The sequence below is a fragment of the Leucoraja erinacea genome, chromosome 7 (genome assembly GCF_028641065.1).
Source record: "Leucoraja erinacea ecotype New England chromosome 7, Leri_hhj_1, whole genome shotgun sequence".
Lineage (NCBI taxonomy): Eukaryota > Metazoa > Chordata > Chondrichthyes > Rajiformes > Rajidae > Leucoraja > Leucoraja erinaceus.
This window is the reverse complement of record NC_073383.1, coordinates 1577620-1597818: the sequence shown is the minus strand read 5'-3', so window position 1 is coordinate 1597818 and position 20199 is coordinate 1577620. Positions and strand designations below refer to the sequence as shown.

At 44.6% G+C, this 20199-nt stretch overlaps 1 protein-coding gene across 1 annotated transcript in view; it reads left to right on the top strand.

Annotated features, from left to right (window-relative positions):
- The window catches only part of LOC129698566 (diacylglycerol kinase beta-like), a 275043-nt gene that overhangs the window by 141844 nt on the left and 113000 nt on the right, over positions 1–20199 (top strand). The window contains exon 3 of the mRNA XM_055637649.1: positions 3036–3112. Coding sequence (XP_055493624.1) covers positions 3036–3112 — 77 coding nt within the window. The remainder of the gene's footprint in view (positions 1–3035; positions 3113–20199) is intronic.

Here is a 20199-nt window from a genome sequence, read left to right as displayed (position 1 = left end):
TTTGCCAAAAGGCACCTAAAGGACTCTCATACCATGAGAATGGCGGCAGGCGCGGGCACACCGCGACGCCCTGTGTCTCCCTTTCAAGGGAGATGCTAAAAATGCATTTCGTTGTCTCTGTACTGTACACTGACAATGACAATAAATTGAATCATTTCATTTCATTTCATTTCATTTCATTTCATTTCATTTTTCATTTCATTTCATTTCATGAGAAATAAGATTATCTGATCTGATGAAACCAAGATTAAACTCTTTGGCCTGAATGCCAAGTGTCACGTCTGGAGGAAACCAGGCAACGCTCACCACCTGGCCAATACCATACCTACGGTGAAGCATGGTGGTGGCAGCATCATGCTGTGGAGCTGTTTTTCAGCGGCAGGAACTGGTAGACTAGTCAGGATAGAGGGAAAGATGAACAGAGCAAAGTACAGAGATATCCTTGATGAAAACCTGCTCCAGAGCGTGTTCTGGACCTCAGACTGGGTCGGAGGTTCACCTTCCAACAGGACAATGACCCTAAGCACACAGCCAAGCCAACACAGGAGTGGCTTCATGACAAGTCTGTGAATGTCCTTGAGTGGCCCAGCCAGAGCCTGGACTTGAACCCAATTGAACATCTCTGGAGGGACCTGAAAATAGCTGTGCATCGACGCTCCCCATCCAACCTGACAGAGCTTGAGAGGATCTGCAGAGAAGAATGGGAGAAGTTACCCAAATACAGGTGTGCCAAGCTTGTAGTGTCATACCCAAGAAGACTTGAGGCTGTAATCGCTGCCGAAGGTGCGTCAACAAACTACTGAGTAAAGGGTCTGAATACTTGTAAATGTAATATTTCAGTTATTTATTTTTTAATTACTTTGCAAAAATTTCTAAACACCTGTTTTCGCTTTTTTATTATGGGGTATTGTGTGTATATTGATGATAAATAAAAAAAAAAGAATTTAATCTATTTTAGAATAAGGCTGTAACGTAATAAAATGTGGGCAAAGTGAAGGGGTCTGAATACTTTCTGAATTGCACTGTAAAGATTCAGGGTCACGGTACAACATTTGGTGCAAGGTGTAACATTGAAGTCCAATAAAGTCTGACTAAAGATAGTTCAAAGGTCTCCAATGAGGTAGACGGGAGGCCAGGTTTCTGTGGGTCGATGAAGACCAGGGCAGATCCTCAGAAATGCACACCCAACTTAAAGTTGTTGACTACTCGAAAACCCGTCAACCTGGTCATGCTCTCATTGGGAAGAAGCCTGAACACTGACCAGCAAGATCAAGAAGATCTTCTTCTCACCAACCATCAGTCTCTTGAATACCGCACAACACTAACCAGCAGTTTGGTTACAGTACCTTCTGGACTAATCTAATATTTCTAGCAAAGTTACAAAATTTTGAGATTTAAAAAATCAAGTCTGTAATTTATCCCATCAGATAAAGCATAAAAAGAAGTTTAATTTGGCACCTAATTCACTTTCATATCTCAAGTATTTAAAACGTTATGGCCATTTTCATACTCGGAAATTAGCATCTTGTTCCCTATTGATTTTCTATGGACATAACAAAAAAGCTGTGATCATGGACAGTCAAAAGCCCATAACATTCTTAAAAAATTAAGAGAACTGAATGAAATTTTCAGTTATCATAGATTGAACCATTCTGAAACAAATATAAAATAATCTTACTTGGATGACCTGAAATTAAAGCATATAATTAGTTAGTTACCCACTTGTAGCTAATTTCAAACTTCAATTACTAGATCTAAACATCTATCCATTTCTTAATAAATGATTAACATTTTTAAATAGCCTAAGTGTCCAAATAATATTCACAAATAATTCACAATAAAACATGATTTTTAAATCTCATTTACATTAATTTATAGGCCAAATGGAAGGAATTTAGTGTTCAATTGCTGTGAATTAAAGTCCATTTTAAATCAGCTTTCTAGTGGGATTCTGTGAACGCGCTGGTTTAGAACGTTCACATTGCGGTAGATTTGTGCCCTCAAATGCCCAGAAAAATACTGCGGGATATAATGGGCCCAAAATTAGCTACTCGCAATATTAAACTTTGTATAAAGTGATCTTAAGAAGCCCTTTTTAATGTAAAAATATACTGCTACCCTTCAGATTTCTGCTCTATAGACCCAGCTGGTTGCAAGCCGTCGGGGGTTTAGAGGTTAATTTTTAAACTACTATAGCACTTAGGAAAAACTCGTAAAACTAATAATAGCTCATGTGAGGGAACCTACCAGCGAATTTTCGTTAATAATTAACTAGACTGAACAAACTCGATTTGAACAGCCTAGAGAAAATCGCGTTTTAAACCCGCCCCCCTCTAAACGGCGCCAAAATTGAGCACACGGGCTGGGGCAGATTTTCAGCGACGCTTCAGGTACGCTTTGCAACATACCTAATATTTCCAAACTTATTTTTCACTCATGATGACTTGATGAATAATATTTGATAAAAGCAGGAAACATTTTAATATTAACCTGATCTCATTGCCAATTCATTAGTCTCTCGTGAGCATCATTGGTTAGAGGCAATAGACAATAGAGAATAGGTGCAGGGGTAGGCCATTCGGCCCTTCGAGCCATTCAATGTGATCACGGCTGATCATCCCCAATCAGTACCCCAGGCAGAGAGAATGAACAATCCAATAAACTTTACAGACAGATAAGTGAACTCTAACGCACCTGCTCTTTCTGATAGAGATGTACGTAATTGCCATTTATTAAGGTCTATTCACCTTTGTGCAATATTCTTATAAAGGCGTAGTAAAGAGCAGCAATGGGAATGATCAAAATAGCGGTTAAAAATAGATTACAACTAGCGGAGTCAGGGGATATGGGGAGAAGGCAGGAACGGGGTACTCATTGGGGATGATCAGCCACATTGAATGGCGGTGCTGGCTCGAAGGGCCGAATGGCCTACTCCCGCACCTATTGTCTATTGTCTATCCGACACCCCTTTCAAATGGGTTATTTCTGCATAAAGCTTCAGTTCTGTTAATTGTTTCTTGAAATTATATTCATAGATTCCTCAAAGAAACTGAAAGATGTGCTGGAAGAGTTTCATGGAGATGGAGTGATGTCCAAATATAACCCTGAACAGGTAACTATTTATGGCTTTCACCTCTTCCAACCTCAGTGCTTTATAACAACACATGTTGGAACTATTCCTATAAGGTGCCGAATGTTCTGTGATTTCAGAGTATTTGTTTCTTGTGGAATACAACTATTTTCCCCATTCATGAATTTGTATTTGATTAAAAGTCCTGTCCCACTGTACGAGTTCATTGAAGAGTTCTCCTGAGTTTCCCCTGATTCGAACTCGGAAATTTACAGTAATGGCCGTTCGTCGGTACTCGGGGCTCTCGTGGATATTTTTCATGCACGAGTCTTCCCGAGCTTACCACGTTTCCCGAGTACCTGCCGTTAGTTGTGCGAGCCGCTAAGAGACGTCCCGAGCTCCAACATACCCGCTACAGACGTTCTATGTGCTTACCACGAGTTTGATTTTTTTTCAAACTCGGGAGTGCTCTTGAATTAACTCATATAGTGGGACAGGGCTTTTATTTAGCAGTATTAAAGGACTAATAAAATAATGATCTTGCATTGGATTATATGAAGGAATAGCAAGTTATGCTTTGGCTTAGGCTAATTATTTGTAATTAATTAATCTATTTTGAACTTCCTAACCACAAAAGATTTTGAACATTTCAAAATCCAGCGGCGACAAAAAACAATGTTGCGACACTTGCGGAAACACCGTGCGTGAATACGTCGTCACGCCACGTCACCCGCGTTTCAGGTCGAGAGGCTTCTTTAGTGTCTGAAGAAGGGTTTCGACCCAAAACGCCTCCCATTCCGTTTCTCCAGAGATGCTGTCTTACCTGTTGAGTTACTCCAGCTTTTTGTGTCTAATGGCTGAGTGTGGCCTTTTGAACCTCAAGCTATTAACCTCATAGCCTCATAGCCGTAAAAACACCTGTGAGCTCTGCTGCAAAGCCACCTTCTGGTATCCAGTTTATCATTCTCCCTTCATTCTTGTGATTTTTTTTTTTTGACTAACCCACCATGTAGGTCTTTGTCAAATAGTTTTTTTTTAAATATTTCATAATAAGCTTTATCTGCAATTAAAAACATATACAAGACACTAACCATGCAAAAATGCATTCTCAGTGCCAGTGTCTTATCCAGCAGTGTCAGCACCTTCTTTTTTCCTTGCATATAGTAGTCCCGTTGCCCCTCACGTGACCCCCCCCCCTTTCACTTGTTTGAGTGGCGCGTCCACTGGACTCTGTCCTTCAAGGTCCAGCTGCAGCAGAAGGAACCTAAGTTGTGCTCCTCCCTCACAGAGCCTTCGCAGAGCTTCAGTGTGTTCCTCGGCACGTGCTCCTGCAGTCCAGAATGACCAGTTGACAACATTCCCGCCTGGGCATCTCACTATGCTGGAAGTCCAACAAGCTGCAGAGAGATCTTTCACTAACTTGATGGTCTTCCTGCAAGCACTTGACATTCATCTCATGAGTGGTGTGTCCATCACACCCCCTCCTCCCCCTTCCCCCCCCCCCCCCCCCCCCCCCCCCCCACCCCCCCCCCCCCCCCCCCCCCCCCCCCCCCCCCCCCCCAGCCTGTAAACGAGACTCCTCTGTTACACAGCGGGTTGAGATGAACTGACAAAGGACCCTATTTATCCAGACCCCCTTCGTAAATCCACACTCTGTGAAGAGATGGGCAACTCTATCCTCTCCATAGCAACCGCCCCGAGTGTCAAGTGCATTGGGAGTAAGACTCCAACAGAGTAGGAAAGATCTGACCACCCATTATCTCTGGACTTGTGCATTGTGACCCGTCGGACCTGCTCCATCTTTGATCCGCAGGTGAACAGGAAGATGACCCAGGTGATTGCCAGGGCAGAGCAACGGGGGACAGGCCACACCTGGGGCAGGTAAAGCAGTCCCGAGCGTACCTCACACCTGAAATGAGGAACAAGTTAAAATGCACACTTGGATAGATGATGAGGTGTGCACTTCCTGACTTGAGAAGTCAGTGTGTGCTGAGCCCCCTCCTCTACTCCCTCTTCACCTATGACTGCACACCTGTACATGGTACTAACACCATCATCAAGTATGCAGATGATACAACGGTGATTGGCCTCATCAGCAACAACGATGAGCTGGCCTACAGGGAGGAGGTCCAGCACTTAGCAGCATGGTGCGCGGACAACAACCTGGCCCTTAACTCCAAGAAGACCAAGGAGCTCATTGTAGACTTCAGGAAGTCCAGGGGCGGCACGCACACCCCCATCCACATTAACGGGACGGAGGTGGAACGTGTTTCTAGCTTCAGGTTCCTGGGTGTTAACATCTCCGATGACCTCTCTTGGACCCACAATACCTCAACTCTGATCAAGAAGGCTCACCAGCGTCTCTTCTTCCTGAGGAGACTGGAGAAGGTCCATCTGTCTCCTCAGATCCTGGTGAACTTCTACCGCTGCACCAACGAGAGCATCCTTACCAACTGCATCACAGTATGGTATGGCAACTGCTCTGTCTCCGACCGGAAGGCCTTGCAGAGGGTGGTGAAAATTGCCCAACGCATCACCGGTTCCTCACTCCCCTCCATTGAGTCTGTCCAAAGCAAGCGTTGGCTGCGGAGGGCGCTCAGCATCGCCAAGGACTGCTCTCACCCCAACCATGGACTGTTTACCCTCCTACCATCCGGGAGGCGCTACAGGTCTCTCCGTTGCCGGACCAGCAGGTCCAGGAACAGCTTCTTCCCGGCGGCTGTCACTCTACTTAACAACGTACCTCGGTGACTGCCAATCACCCCCCCCCCTCCCCCCCAGACACTACTCCCACATGAAAACACTATGTCTGTATATATGCTAATGTAAATATTTATTCAAATCATATGCTATGTCGCTCTTCCAGGGAGATGCTAAATGCATTTCATTGTCTCTGTACTGTACACTGACAATGACAATTAAAGTTGAATCTGAATCTGAATCTGAGAAGATGATTCACCTCAAGTTCAAGTTTTGATATTTATTATTTCATTTTTTTGATCCTTCTGATCAAGTTGACTTTATTTTTTTCCTGGCCATTTTAATCACAATCATCAAAATCACAAAACTAGACGAGCTGAAGTGAATCTTCTTGTCAAGTCCGCTTGTTCATTAATGTGTGCATGAGTACTTTGTCTCTATCGACAGTCTGGATACATTCAACATTGAAATAGATTGAAAGCCAAATTGCTTCTTTTCCAAAGGCCCAAGCTTTTTCACATTTTGGACCATATATATCATTATTTAGACATTAACTATATTAATTTGTTAGAATGACAACTCTCCTGGATAATTCTCCCAAGTAATCTATTAGAGTCTTTTAAAGTACAAAATTTATGTTTTATGCGGCTATCCCACTGTAAGAGCTAATTCAAGAGCTCTCCGGAGTTTCCTCTGATTCGAACTTGGAGAATTATGGTAATGGGCACTCATAGGTACTCGGGGCTCTAGTGGACATTTTTCAACATGTTGAAAAATCTTCACGAGTCTTCCCGAGCTTACCGGGTTTCCCGAGTACCTGCCGTCAGCGTTACGAGCCGCTAAGAGACGTCCCGAGCTCCGACATACCTGCTCTTGAATTAGCTCCTACAGTGGGAGAACCCCTTAGCAATTTACGCAGAGTTGCCTTGGAAAATCGTGCTTCATACATCGGAAACAAATCTACTTTAATCACAAATAAGACAGAAGTATTCTGAGGTGGAGGTCCCAAAATTCTTAAACTCATTTTGAGAAGGAATCCAAATGTGATTGGAAGAAGAAATTAGTTTAAACAAATAAATTAATTAGAGGCATGGAAATAAAGGGAACATTTTACATTTTTTCCATACTCCACCACACTTTAACAAACAGGTTGTATTTTTCTGTCTCTGCTGCAAGGAATTGTATTTTCTGTCATACTTTAGGCTATGACCCATCACCATTATCACCTCCTAATTCATTAAATCGATCAAAGAACTGGGTCGTGTACATCCCTTGCAACAGGATCCTCAACTTCCTCATCAACAGACCACAAATTGGTATGAATTGGCAACACCACTTCTTCCTTGATGAGCAAATGTCTCTGTACTGTACACTGCCAATGACAATTAAAGTTGAATCTGAATCTGAATCAGCACAAGGGCACATGAAGGCTGCCTGCTCAATCCCCTTGCTCTACTCTCTCTATACTCATGATCATATAGCTTGACGCTGTTCCAACTCTACTACCATTATTGGACGAATTTTGTGTAGTAATGAGTCAGAGTAGAGAAGGGAGATCGATCGTCTGAACAGCAACCATGCTCTTAACGTCAGTAAGAACGTTGACCTTGGAAAGAGAAGTGCGATGATCTTCAAACTTGTCTGTCGACAAGTCCACTACTCCCTTCCTGGACGTGCATGTCTCTGAAGATCTGCCCTGTACCCAGCATGTTAATGCCATCATAAAAATATCTCCAAAATGCCTTCAATTGCTTGGAGGATTGAGATGATTTGGTACATATCGACGAATACTCTCTTGAACCTCTGCAGAGAATTGGAGCATATTGATCGGTTGCAACACCATTGGAGCATATTGATCTGGTTCAGCAACTCGAAAGCCCGGGAACGAAGCCCAGAGCAGTGGTGGACATTGGCCAGTCTATCATGGATACTGGCCTCCCCACCATCGGAGGGATCTATGGAAGGCACTGCCTAAACAGGCAGCCTGCCAGCATCATAAAGGACCACACCACCATTGTTTTACTCCCATGGGAAGAAGGTATGGTAGTCAGAAACCATGACCTCTAGGTTCAGGAACAGTTTCTTCCCAATAACTATAAGGTTATTGAACACTACAAACTACAGACTATTATCTAAATGGTGGCCGATTGAGAAAGGGGGAGATGCAGCGAGACCTGGGTGTCATGGTACACCAGTCATTGAAGGTAGGCATGCAGGTGCAGCAGGCAGTAAAGAAAGCGAATGGTATGTTAGCTTTCATTGCAAAAGGATTTGAGTATAGGAGCAGGGAGGTTCTACTGCAGTTGTACAGGGTCTTGGTGAGACCACATCTGGAGTATTGCGTACAGTTTTGGTCTCCAAATCTGAGGAAGGACATTATTGCCATAGAGGGAGTGCAGAGACGGTTCACCAGACTGATTCCTGGGATGTCAGGACTGTCTTATGAAGAAAGACTGGATAGACTTGGTTTATACTCTCTAGAATTTAGAAGATTGAGAGGGGATCTTATAGAAACTTACAAAATTCTTAAGGGGTTGGACAGGCTAGATGCAGGAAGATTGTTCCCGATGTTAGGGAAGTCCAGGACAAGGGGTCACAGCTTAAGGATAGGGGGGAAATCCTTTAAAACTGAGATGAGAAGAACTTTTTTCACACAGAGAGTGGTGAATCTCTGGAACTCTCTGCCACAGAGGGTAGTTGAGGCCAGTTCATTGGCTATATTTAGAGGGAGTTAGATGTGGCCCTTGTGGCTAAGGGGATCAGGGGGTATGGAGAGAAGGCAGGTACGGGATACTGAGTTGGATGATCAGCCATGATCATATTGAATGGCGGTGCAGGCTCGAAGGGCCGAATGGCCTACTCCTGCACCTAATTTCTATGTTTCTATGTTTCTATCAACTAAACAAACTACTAGAACTGGCTTGATTGCACTTGGGAATTTAGGGTTTTGATTTTTTTTTCACTAGTATTGTTTTTTTTTAATTTATTGTTAAAATCACTAAACTCAGTTTGGATTTGGCCAGAACTGCTCTAATTAAGTCATTATTAGCTAGTGTATCAGTCACATCATCAAGGCAGACATTGATTGCTCTGTGTTCAATTCCAATACCAGCTCTTTGGAAAATGAAGCAATCCACGCCTGTATTCAACAGGACCACAACAAATTGTGTGCAATTTTGGTCTCCTAATTTGAGGAAGGACAATATTGCTATTGAGGGAGTGCAGCGTAGGTTCACCAGGTTAATTCCCAGGATGACGGGACTGACATATGATGGTCGACTGGGCTTCTATTCGCTGGATGAGAGCGGATCTTATAGAAATATATAAAATTCTTAGAGGATTGGACAGGGTAGATGCAGGAAAAATGTTCCCCATGTTGGGGGAGTCCAGAACCAGGGGTCACAGTTTAAGAATAAGGGGTAGGCCATCCATGACTTAGATGAGGAAACACGTTTTCACCCAGAGAGTTGTGAATCTGTGGAATTCTCTGCCACAGAAGGCAGTGGAGGCCAATCACTGGATGTATTCAAGAGAGAGTTAGATTTAGCTCTTAGGGCTAATGGAATCAAGGGATATAGGAAAAAACCCGGAACGGGGTACTGATTGTGGATGATCAGCCATGATCATATTGAATGGCAGTCCTGGCTCGAAGGGCCGAATGGCCTACTCCTGCACATATTTTCTATGATTTTATGATGAATTAGGACTGAAGCTGCTTCTGCTAAGTGTGTGATCTAGGTCTTTGGGTGTCAGATGCGGAGATGGCAGGGGATTGGGGTTAGGAGAGATCCTCAGATTCCTATTACTTGTTCTCAACCTGTGGGATTCGATCTTTTTTCATCAGTCAAGCAAAACACTCTTGTCTTCTTCCTCTCCAATCTTTACGTTTCTTAATCTATTTGACAGCTGTTTCTTCTGAGGTTGTTGAGCATTTTGCTGACCTTTGCTGATTCATTTCTATGCATGTCTCCCTTCATTCACATCAATTATGTTTTGTTACCCAAATATAATGGAGTCAAAGTCTGTTAGAAACATAGAAACATAGAAATTAGGTGCAGGAGTAGGCCATTCGGCCCTTCGAGCCTGCACCGCCATTCAATATGATCATGGCTGATCATCCAACTCAGTATCCTGTACCTGCCTTCTCTCCATACCCCCTGATCCCCTTAGCCACAAGGGCCACATCTAACTCCCTCTTAAATATAGTCAATGAACTGGCCTCAACTACCCTCTGTTAGCTCCATTTTGCTAGTAAATTGTAATCTGTCAAAGGTTAAAGCTTAATTTTGAAACCACTTTGATGAACATCAGGAGATAAAATTGGCATGTAAAAAAGGCAATGCTACAGTGGTCATGGGAGATTTCAACATACAGGTAGACTGGGAAAATCAGGTTGGTACTAGACCCCAAGAAAGGGAGTTTGTGGAGTGCCTCCGAGATGGATTCTTAGAGCAGCTTGTACTGGAGCTGACCAGGGAGAAGGCAATTCTGGATTTAGCGTGTGTAATGAACCGGATTTGATAAGGGAACTCAAGGTAAAGGAACCATTAGGAGGTAATTCAAGAGGGAGAAGGTGAAATTGGATGTTTTGGTATTGCAGCTGGGCAAAGGGGACTACAGAGTCATGAGGGAGGTGCTGGCCAAAGTTGACTGGAAAGGGACCCTAGCAGGGATGACAGTGGAACAGCAATTACAGACATTTCTGGGAATAAACCGGAAGATGCAGGATCTTTTCATTCCAAAGAGGACGAAAGTATCTAAGGGGAGGAAGAGGCGGACGTGGCTGACAAGGGAAGTCAAGGACAGTATAAAACTAAAAGAGAAGTTATACAACATTGCAAAGATGAGTGGGAAACCAGAGGATTGGGAAGCTTTTAAAGAACAGCCGAGGGTGACTAAAAATAAATTACAGGGAGAAAAGATGAAATACGAAGGTAAGCTAGCCAATAATATAAAAGAGGATAGCAAGACTTTCTTCAGTTATATAAAGAGCAAGAAAGAGGCAAGCGTGGACATTGGGCTGCTGGAGAATGATGCACGAGAAGTGGTAATGGGGAATAAAGAAATGGCAGAGGAGTTGAATAACTTTGTTGCATCAGTCTTCACAGTGGAAGACACCAGCAATGTGCTTGAAATTCAAGAGAGTCAGAGGGTGGAAGTTAGTGGAGTGGCTATTACCAGCGAGAAGGGGCTTGGGAAGCTGAAAGGGCTGAAGGTGGATAAATCACCTGGACCAGTGGGACTGTACCCTAGGGTTCTGAAAGAGGTGGCTTTGGAGATTGTGGAGGCATTGATAGTGATATTGCAGGAATCACCAGAGTCGGGAGAGGTCCCAGATGATTGGAAAATTGCCAATATTATCCCACTGCACAAACAGGGAGCAAGGCAGAACAGTGGGAACTATAGGCCGGTTGGTCTGACTTTGGAGGTTGGTAAGATTCTACAATCCATCATAAAGGATGAGGTTACGGTGTACTTAGAAGTTCACGATAAAATAGGCAAAGTCAGCATGGCTTTGTGAAGAAGATGTCTTGCTTGATGCATTTGTTGGAATTCTTTGAAGAAGTAAATAGCAGGACAGACAAAGGACAGTCAGTAGATGGTGTTTACTTAGATATTCAGAAAGCCTATGATAAGTTGTCACTTGTTAGGCTGCTTAGAAAGATGAGAGTCAACGGTACCAAGGTAGCTAATGTAACCCCACTTTTTAAGAAAGGAGGGACAAAGAAAACGAGGAATTATAGACCAGTTAGCCTTACATCGGTAGTGGGGAAGATGCTAAAGTCCATTATAGCAGCGCATTTGGAAAGCAGTGACAGGATCAGTCAAAGTCAGCATGGATTGATGAAGGGCTTGCTTGATTAATTTTCTGGAATTTTTTGAGGATGTAACAACTAGAATGGATAAGGGAGAGCCAGTGGATGTGGTGTTGGCGGCGCGACTCACCCGTTGCAGCGGCCCCTACAGCCTGTCTGTCTTTTTTTTATTTTTTGTCTAGTTAAATGTAGTGCTTGGTGTTTTTTAATAGTATTTTTAAATGTGTAAATGTGGGGGGCGGGGGGGGGAGGGGGAAACTGTTTAAATCTCTTCCCTGTCCGGGAGACCCGACTTTTTCCCTGTCGGGTCTCGGCTGTCGTTGGGGCCTAGCACCGTGGAGCAGCCTCCAACCTGAACGACCCGGGGGCTCCAGTCCCGGAGACTGCGGAGCTGCGGATCTGCGGACTCACCATCGTCGGGGGTGGCCGGCCTCGGAGCGTGGGGAGCGGCGGTGACTCGCTGCTGCGGCTCGACTCCTGGGGCTCGGAGGCTCCAGCAACGCAGCCGCAGGTCCGGTGGACTGTGACATCGGGAGCTCGCGGGTCTGGGAGGAGAGAGAGAGACCGCTTCCCGGAGCTCCCGCAACGCGACTTCTCCAGCCCGTGTCACGGGGTTGGAACAACCCGGACCGGGACAGTACATCACCCGGCACGGCTTCATGGCCGTGGGACTCACCATCGCCCGTGGGGGTTCCAACCTTGGACTTTCAGACCGGGAGCGGGGCCGTAAATCGCCCCGCGCGGCCTAAAATGGCCGTGGGACTCATCATCGCCCGCCTGGGGCTTGGACATCGGGAGAGACACGGAGAACAGGGGAGAGAAAAGACTTGCCTTCCATCACAGTGGCTTCACTGTGATGGATGTTTGTGTGAATTTAATTATGTGTATGTCTGTAAGACAGTGTCTTTGTTTGTATGGCTGTGGAAACAACATTTCGTTTGAGTCTCACTGGGGCTCAAATGATAATAAATTTGTATTATATTGTATTGTATTGTATTGTATTGTATTGTATGGATGCTATGAGGCTGCAGGGTGACTTGGATAGGTTGGGTGAGTGGGCAGATGCATGGCAGATGCAGTATAATGTGGATAAATGTGAGGTTATCCACTTTGATGGCAAGAACAAGAAGGCTGATTATCTGAATGGTGTCAGATTAGGATAAGGGGAAGTGCAACTGGTTGGCCTTATACATCAGTCGCTGAAAGTAAGCATGCAGGTACAGCAGGCAGTGAAGAAAGCTAATGGCATGTTGGCGTTTATTGCGAGAGGATTTGAGTTTAAGAGCAAGGAGGTCCTACTGGGGTTGTACAGGTGAGACCGCACCTGGAGTATTGTGTGCAGTTTTGGTCTCCTAATTTGAGGAAGGACATTATTGCTATTGAGGGAGTGCAGTGTAGGTTCACCAGGTTGATTCCTGGGATGGCAGGACTGTCATATGATGAAAGAATGTGTCGACTGGGCTTGTATTCACTGGATTTTAGAAGGATGAGGAAATCTTATAGAAACATGTAAAATTCTTAAGGGATTGGACAGGGTAGATGCAGGAAAAATGGTCCCGATAATGGGGGAGTCCAGAACCAGGGGTCACAGTTTAAGAATAAGGGATAGGCCATTTAGGACTGAGATGAGGAAAAACCTTTTCACCCAGAGAGTTGTGAATCTGTGGAATTCTCTGCCACAGAAGGCAGTGGAGGCCAATTCACTGGATGTTTTCAAGAGAGTTAGATTTAGCTCTTAGGGCTGAAGGAATCAGGCATATGGGGAAAAAGCATGGATGAGGTACTGATTTTGGATGATCAGCCATGATCATATTGAATGGGGTGCTGGCTCGAAGGGCCAAATGGCCAACTCCTGCACCTATTTTCCATGTTTCTATCAAAGGGCAGCTATTAACTGAACAATAATGGGGGCTTTTTCTGGTTGGCTGCCAGTGACTAACGGAGTTCCGCAGGGGTCGGTGTTGGGGCGTTGGTCTTCACGTTTTATATTAATGATTTGGACGAGGGAATTGACGGCTTTGTGGCCAAGGTTGCGGATGATACGAAAATAGGTGGAAGAGCAGGTAGTGTTGAGAAAGCAGGGATTCTGCAGATGGACTTGGACAGGTTGGGAGAGTGGGCAGAGAATTGGCAGATGGAATATAGTGTAGCAAAGTGTGGAGTCATGCATTTTGGGAGTAGGAATAAAGGCATAAACTATTTTCTCAATGGGGAGAGAATCCAGAAATCGGAGGTGCAAAGGGACTTGGGAGTGCTGGTGCAGGATTTCCAAAACGTTAATCTGCAAGTCGAACCGGTAGTAAAGAAAGCAAATTCAATGCTAGCATTTATTTCGAGAGAGCTTGTATACAGAAACAGGGATGTAATGTTGAGGCTCTATAAGGCGCTGGTCAGGCTGCATTTGGAATATTGTGAGCAATTTTGGGCTCCATATCAGAGGAAGGATGTTCTGGCTCTGGAGAGGGTCCAGAGGGTTTTTACAGAGGAGGTTGATCCCAGGAATGAGTGGGTTAACCTATGATGAGTATTTGCCGGCACTGGGCCTGTACTTGCTGGAGTTTAGAAGAATGAAAGGGGACCTCATTGAAACATACAGAATAGGGAAAGGTTTTGATAGAGTGGATGTGGAGAGGATGTTTCCACACATGAAAGAATCTAGGACTAGAGGTCATAGCCTCAGAATTAAAGGACGTTCTTATAGGAAGGTGAGGAGAAATGTCTTTAGCCAGAGGGTGGTGAATCTGTGGAATTCTTTGCCAGAGAAGGCTGTGGAGGCCAAGTCAGTGGATATTTTTAAGGCAGAGATAGATAGATTCGTGATTAGAACAGGTGTCCGAGGTTATGGGGAGAAGGCAGGAGAATGGGGTTAGGAGGGAGAGATAGATCAGCCATGATTGAATGGCGGAGTATGGGCCGAATGGCCTAGTTCCAGTCCTATCCGTGACCTTATGATCTAAAGATACAACTCGTGCTTGCATACCCACCACTAATGCAAAATGTTATTCTTGAATGCTGGATGCAAGATAAATGTAGTCCCCCACACATTAGTTCTTGAAAATGGTCTTTTCCCAAAAGGACAGTTGAACAGATGAAAATATTCTAGGTGTAGAGATTATAGTTGAACTGCAGTCTCATTGTGCATGATTCCTGCACATGGCTCCCCAGCATTGAACAATATCTCGCCATAGGGCTCACCGAGGTATTGTCAAATTCCCCCTGTGACATCTCTTCATGCATGCCTATTGCTGCAGGAAAGAGTGTGTGGTGTTGAAATACCAATTTACTCTCTGTAGTTGAACTTGGGTTGAGTTGGGATGAGGACAGGGAGGACAGTTGGACAGAGTAAGCTGAGGATTGTGCTCTGAGTGAGATGGAAGTAAAGCAATTGATAGGGAAGCAAGGATGGGGCCTCCATTGTAGGCCTTGGCTAATCCAGCCAACCTGCTCTAATCTTCACAATTTTCCAAGAATAATTTAATTTAATTTAGAGATTCAGCACGGAAATAGGCCCTTCGGCCCAACATCTCTGCACCGACCAGTGATCCCCGCACATTAACTCTATGGACAATTTTTACATTTACACCAAGCAAATTAACCTACAGACCTGTACGTCTTTGGAGTGTGGGAGGAAACCGAAGATCTTGGAGAAAACCCACACGGTCACGGGTAGAACCTACAAACTCCGCACAGACAGCACCCGCAGTCAGGATCAAACCTGGCTCGCTGGTGCAGCAAGGCAGCACCTCTACTGCTGCACCACTGTGACTGCCCATGGCTAGTGTGGCAAGTGTGGTGATATAATCAAATGCCTAACACACCAGTTGTACTTTGAGCAGAGGTTGAATTAGGACTGGCAAGATTTCACCGAGAAGTGATTGAGGATGTATTACAGTCTGGGGAGGGGGGGAGGGGGGGGAGGGGAAGGAGGGGAGGGGAGGGGGGGGGGGGAGGATAAAGATTCAAGATTCAATGTTCAAATTCTTAGTGCCTTATATTAAAAAAAAGGTGCAATGCACTAGATATCTAAGACATCGTTCCTTGCCCAAGATCCATTTACCAAGATGTTCCATTAGCCCTATTAATGTGTACACCAAGAGTTTGGCTTCAAGTGTCAGTGGATAATTGTAATCTTAAAAGTAATTGGACTCTATAAATAAATTCTCATTCCACTTGTCACAACCCCAAATGTCCCCTTCCTATTACCACCCTCCGTCATCTCACATTCACGTCCTACCATGCTTACGAATGAAGGAGACAGCTAGAACAACATGTTTAAGAAAGAACTGCAGATGCTGTCAAAATCGAAGGTAGACAAAATATGCTGGAGAAACTCAGCGGCTGAGGCAGCATCTGTGGAGATGTTCAGTCTGAAGAAGGGTCTCGACCCGAAACGTCACCAATTCCTTCTCTCCATAGATGCTGCCTGACCCGCTGAGTTTCTCCAGCATTTTTTGTCTAGCTGGAACAACATGATCAGATTATTCCTGGAGAGGGAAAATACAACCAAGCTGAAGAAGGGTCCTTTCTCCATAGATGCTGCCTGACTCGATAGGTCACCCCAGCATTTTGTGTCTATCGTTGGTTTAAACCAGCAACTGCAGTTCCTTCCTACACAACAGAGCTGAATGCATTCTCTGGTTTCTTTGTCCTCCAGCCACTCAATATACTGTGCTACTTTTATACCTTTCCTTGGTAGTCTTAATACTACAGACATACCATAACACAATGATCCAAGGGTGTGATTTGGCAAACAGTTTAGTTTATTGTCACGTGTACTGAGGTACAGTGAAAAGCTTTTGTTGCGTGCTATCCACTCAGCAGAAAGACAATACATGATTACAATTGATCCATTTACAGTGTACAGATACATGATAAGGGTATAACATTTTGTCCAAGATAAAGCCAGCAAAGTCCTGATCTACATCGGGGAGACTAAGCGTAGGTTGGGCGATCGTTTCGCCGAACACCTCCGCTCAGTCCGCAATAACGAACCTGACCTCCCGGTGGCTCAGCACTTCAACTCCCCCTCCCATTCCCAATCCGACCTCTCTGTCCTGGGTCTCCTCCATTGCCAGAGTGAGCAACAGCGGAAATTGGAGGAACAGCACCTCATATTCCGCCTGGGCAGTTTGCATCCTGATGGCATTAACGTTGAATTCTCCCAATTTTGCTAGCCCTTGCTGTCTCCTCTCCTTCCTTAACCCTCGAGCTGTCTCCTCCCATCGGGCTCCTCCTCCTCCCTTTTTCCTTCCTTCTCCCCCCCACCCCCCCATCAGTCTGAAGAAGGGTTTCGGCACGAAACGTCGCCTATTTCGTTCGCTCCATAGATGCTGCTGCACCCGCTGAGTTTCTCCAGCATTTTTGTGTACCTTTGATCTTCCAGCATCTGCAGTTCCTTCGTGAACACAAAGTCCAATCAAGGATAGTTCAAGGGTCACCAAGAGGTTCAGCACTGCTCTCTGGTTGTGGTGGGATGATCCAATTCCCTGATAACAGCTGGGAAGAAACTGCCCCTGAATCTGGACGTGTGTGTTTTCACACTTCCATAACTTTTGCCTGATAGGAGAGGGGAGAAGAAGGAGTGGCCTAGGGTGCGACTCATCCTTGATTATGCTGCTGGCCTTGCCGAGACAGCGTGAGGCATAAATGGAGTCAATGATAGTCTGGGCTGCATCCACAATTCTCTGCAATTTCTTGCGGTCCACAATGCTTTCTATGGTGCATCTGAATATGTTACTGAGAGTTGTAAGGGACATGCCAAACTTCCTGAGCCTTCTATGGAAGGAGAGGCATTGGTGTGTTTGTGTGGTCGTTGATTCAGTATGGGTGATCCAGGAGAATTTGTTGTTGATATTGACTCCTGGGAACTTGAAGTTTTCAACCATCTGATGGAAGCTCAGTCTCCATCGACATACTGTTCATCTTGTGCCTGAAGGGCCTTTTCACAGTTTCTAAATGTCTCTGATCCAATGGTTGAAAAACATTTAAATAATTTTAAATGACATACGCAGTGATTGAACACCAAATTCACCAATACAGCAAGCCAACATTTAGTTTGTCAATGTTTGATCACATCTGATCAACCTGATCAAGTTTAATGAAGAAATTACTAAAGTGGGGAGGAGTGGAATTTTTTGAAACTAATTATATGTACTTCGAGAAAGACATATCAGCCGTGGTCTGATATGACTTTGCCTCATACTAATTCTAAATCGCATTGAGTCTGCAAAATGAGATGCATGCACATGAAGAGTGATACATCATAGTCCTTCCAGCCTGGGTCATATACAGGCTTAAGAAATTCCCTGACCAGCCAGCCTCATGTCTGCTCTGTATTTTGCTGGGGAGAATGTACATTCAAATTCCAAGGCTAATACATTAGGCAATAGGCTAATTACATAGAGAGGATGTTTCCACTAGTGGGAGAGTCTGAGGCCAGAGGTCATAGCCTCAGAATTATAGGGCATGGGGGGAATCATAGGAGATGGGGGGGGGGATTTCTTTATTCAGAGGGTGGTGAATCTGTGGAATTCTTTGCCACAGAAGGCTGTGGAGGCCAAGTCAATGCATATTTTTAAGGCAAAGGTATATAGATTCTTGATTAGTACAGGTGTCAGGGGGTATGGAGAGGAGAATGGGGTTAGGAGGGAGAGATAGATCAGCCGTGATTGAATTGAGGAGTAGACTTGATGGGCCGAATGGCCTAATTCTGCTCCCATCACTTATGACATGAGCTTGATAAACAGAACCTGAAAGTTTCTCTGTAATTTCCAGTAGCCCCACAACAACCAGACTCCAAGTCGTGAAGTTGTTGCCCTATGAATATGGGGCTGTTAGTTGACTGACTTGTTTAAACAACCTGAAAAGCATCTCAAAACCCCTCAAACAAACAAGAAATGTTGTTGCACAAAACCACGCAAAGCAAGGATTCAACAGGGAATTTTCTCAACAGCTTAAAGGAACAATTTGCTTACCAACTCGAGTTGGATTATCCACATACTGTTTCAGAAACCCTCGTGCATATGTAACCAATTCTGCCCCATCTGGTTCTCTTGCACAAAAGAAGTCTCAGACAATATTGGGGAAGTCACCCACTACGATAACACGGGCTGCTTTTACATTTTATATAAACTCTCTAGATCATTGTTCCTCTATCTCGAAGAAGGGTCTCGACCCGAAACGTCACCCATTCCTTCTCTCCAGAGATGCAGCCTGACCCGCTGAGTTACTCCAGCATTTTTTGTCTACCTTCGATTTAAACCAGCATCTGCAGTTCTTTGTAGGTGGGCCTACAAATACACTCTCATCGTAATGAATATACCTTTGTTATATTTGAGGTTGACCCATGTCATCTCAGCGAACGAACCTTCAGTGTGTTCTCTATGAATGCCGCTGTGACATTCTCCCTGATTAGTAGAGCAATACCTCTGCCTCTTTGAACAAATTCAGTCCAGTCTAAGCCCATTGGCAGTGAGCAAGTCCCAGGCATAATTGGGGAAGATAAAATCACTCCTGGTCCTTTGGCATCTTTTAGTAATTTTACATTTGTTCTTTTACCTCCTGTGGGTTTTGGGGGGCCCTATAGTACAGTCATAGAAACATGCATAGAAACGTAGAAAATAGGGGTTGGAGGAGGCCATTCGGCCCTTCAAGCCAGCACCACCATTCATAACGATCATGGCTGATCGTCTCCAATCAATAACCCGTGCCTGCCTTCTCCTCATATCCCTTGATTCCACCAGTCCCTGGAGCTCTATCTAACTCTCTCTTAAATCCATCCAGTGATTTGGCCTCCACTGCCCTCTGTGGCAGGGAATTCCGCAAATTCACAACTCTCTGGGTGAAAAAAGTTTTTTTCTTACTTCCGTCTTAAATAGCCTCCCCTTTATTCTAAGACTGTGGCCCCTGGTTCTGGACTCACCCAACATTGGGAACGTTTTTCCTGCATCTAGCTTGTCCAGTCCTTTTATAATCACATCAGTCTGAAGAAGGGTCTCGACCTGAAACATCGCCTATTCCTTCTCTCCATAGATGCTGCTTCATCTGCTGAGTTCCTCCAGCATGTCTACATTAGAATGCTTGCTCGTTTCTTATTTTTGAGCTCTTCCCATATCGGTTCAGGGGACAAGCTCTCCAGCATATCCGTGTGGGAAGGAACTGCAGATACTGCTTTAAACCGAAGATAGACACAAAATGCTGGAGAGAAGGAATGGGTTACATTTCGGGTCGAGACCCTTCTTCAGACCATTCAGGGGAAAGGGAAATAAGAGATATTGGCGAACTGTACACTGCAAGGGGCCCAGGAAGCGAGCGGGTAAGATCATCTCTCACCCTGGCCACAAACTCTTTGAATCACTTCCCTCTGGAAGGCGACTCCGGACTGTCAAAGCTGCCACAGCCAGACATAAAACAGCTTTTTGCCACAAGCAGTAGCTCTACTCAACAACCAAAAGTCTGTAGCCTGCTTTTGCCCTGGTATTTTATTTGTCACACGTTGAAACTATAATGTTTTATTCTTAATATTTTAAGTTTTATTCTTGATGGTTTACTGTATGTCGTGTTGTTACTTGTGAGCAGAGCACCAAGGCAATTTCCTTGTATGTGTACATACTT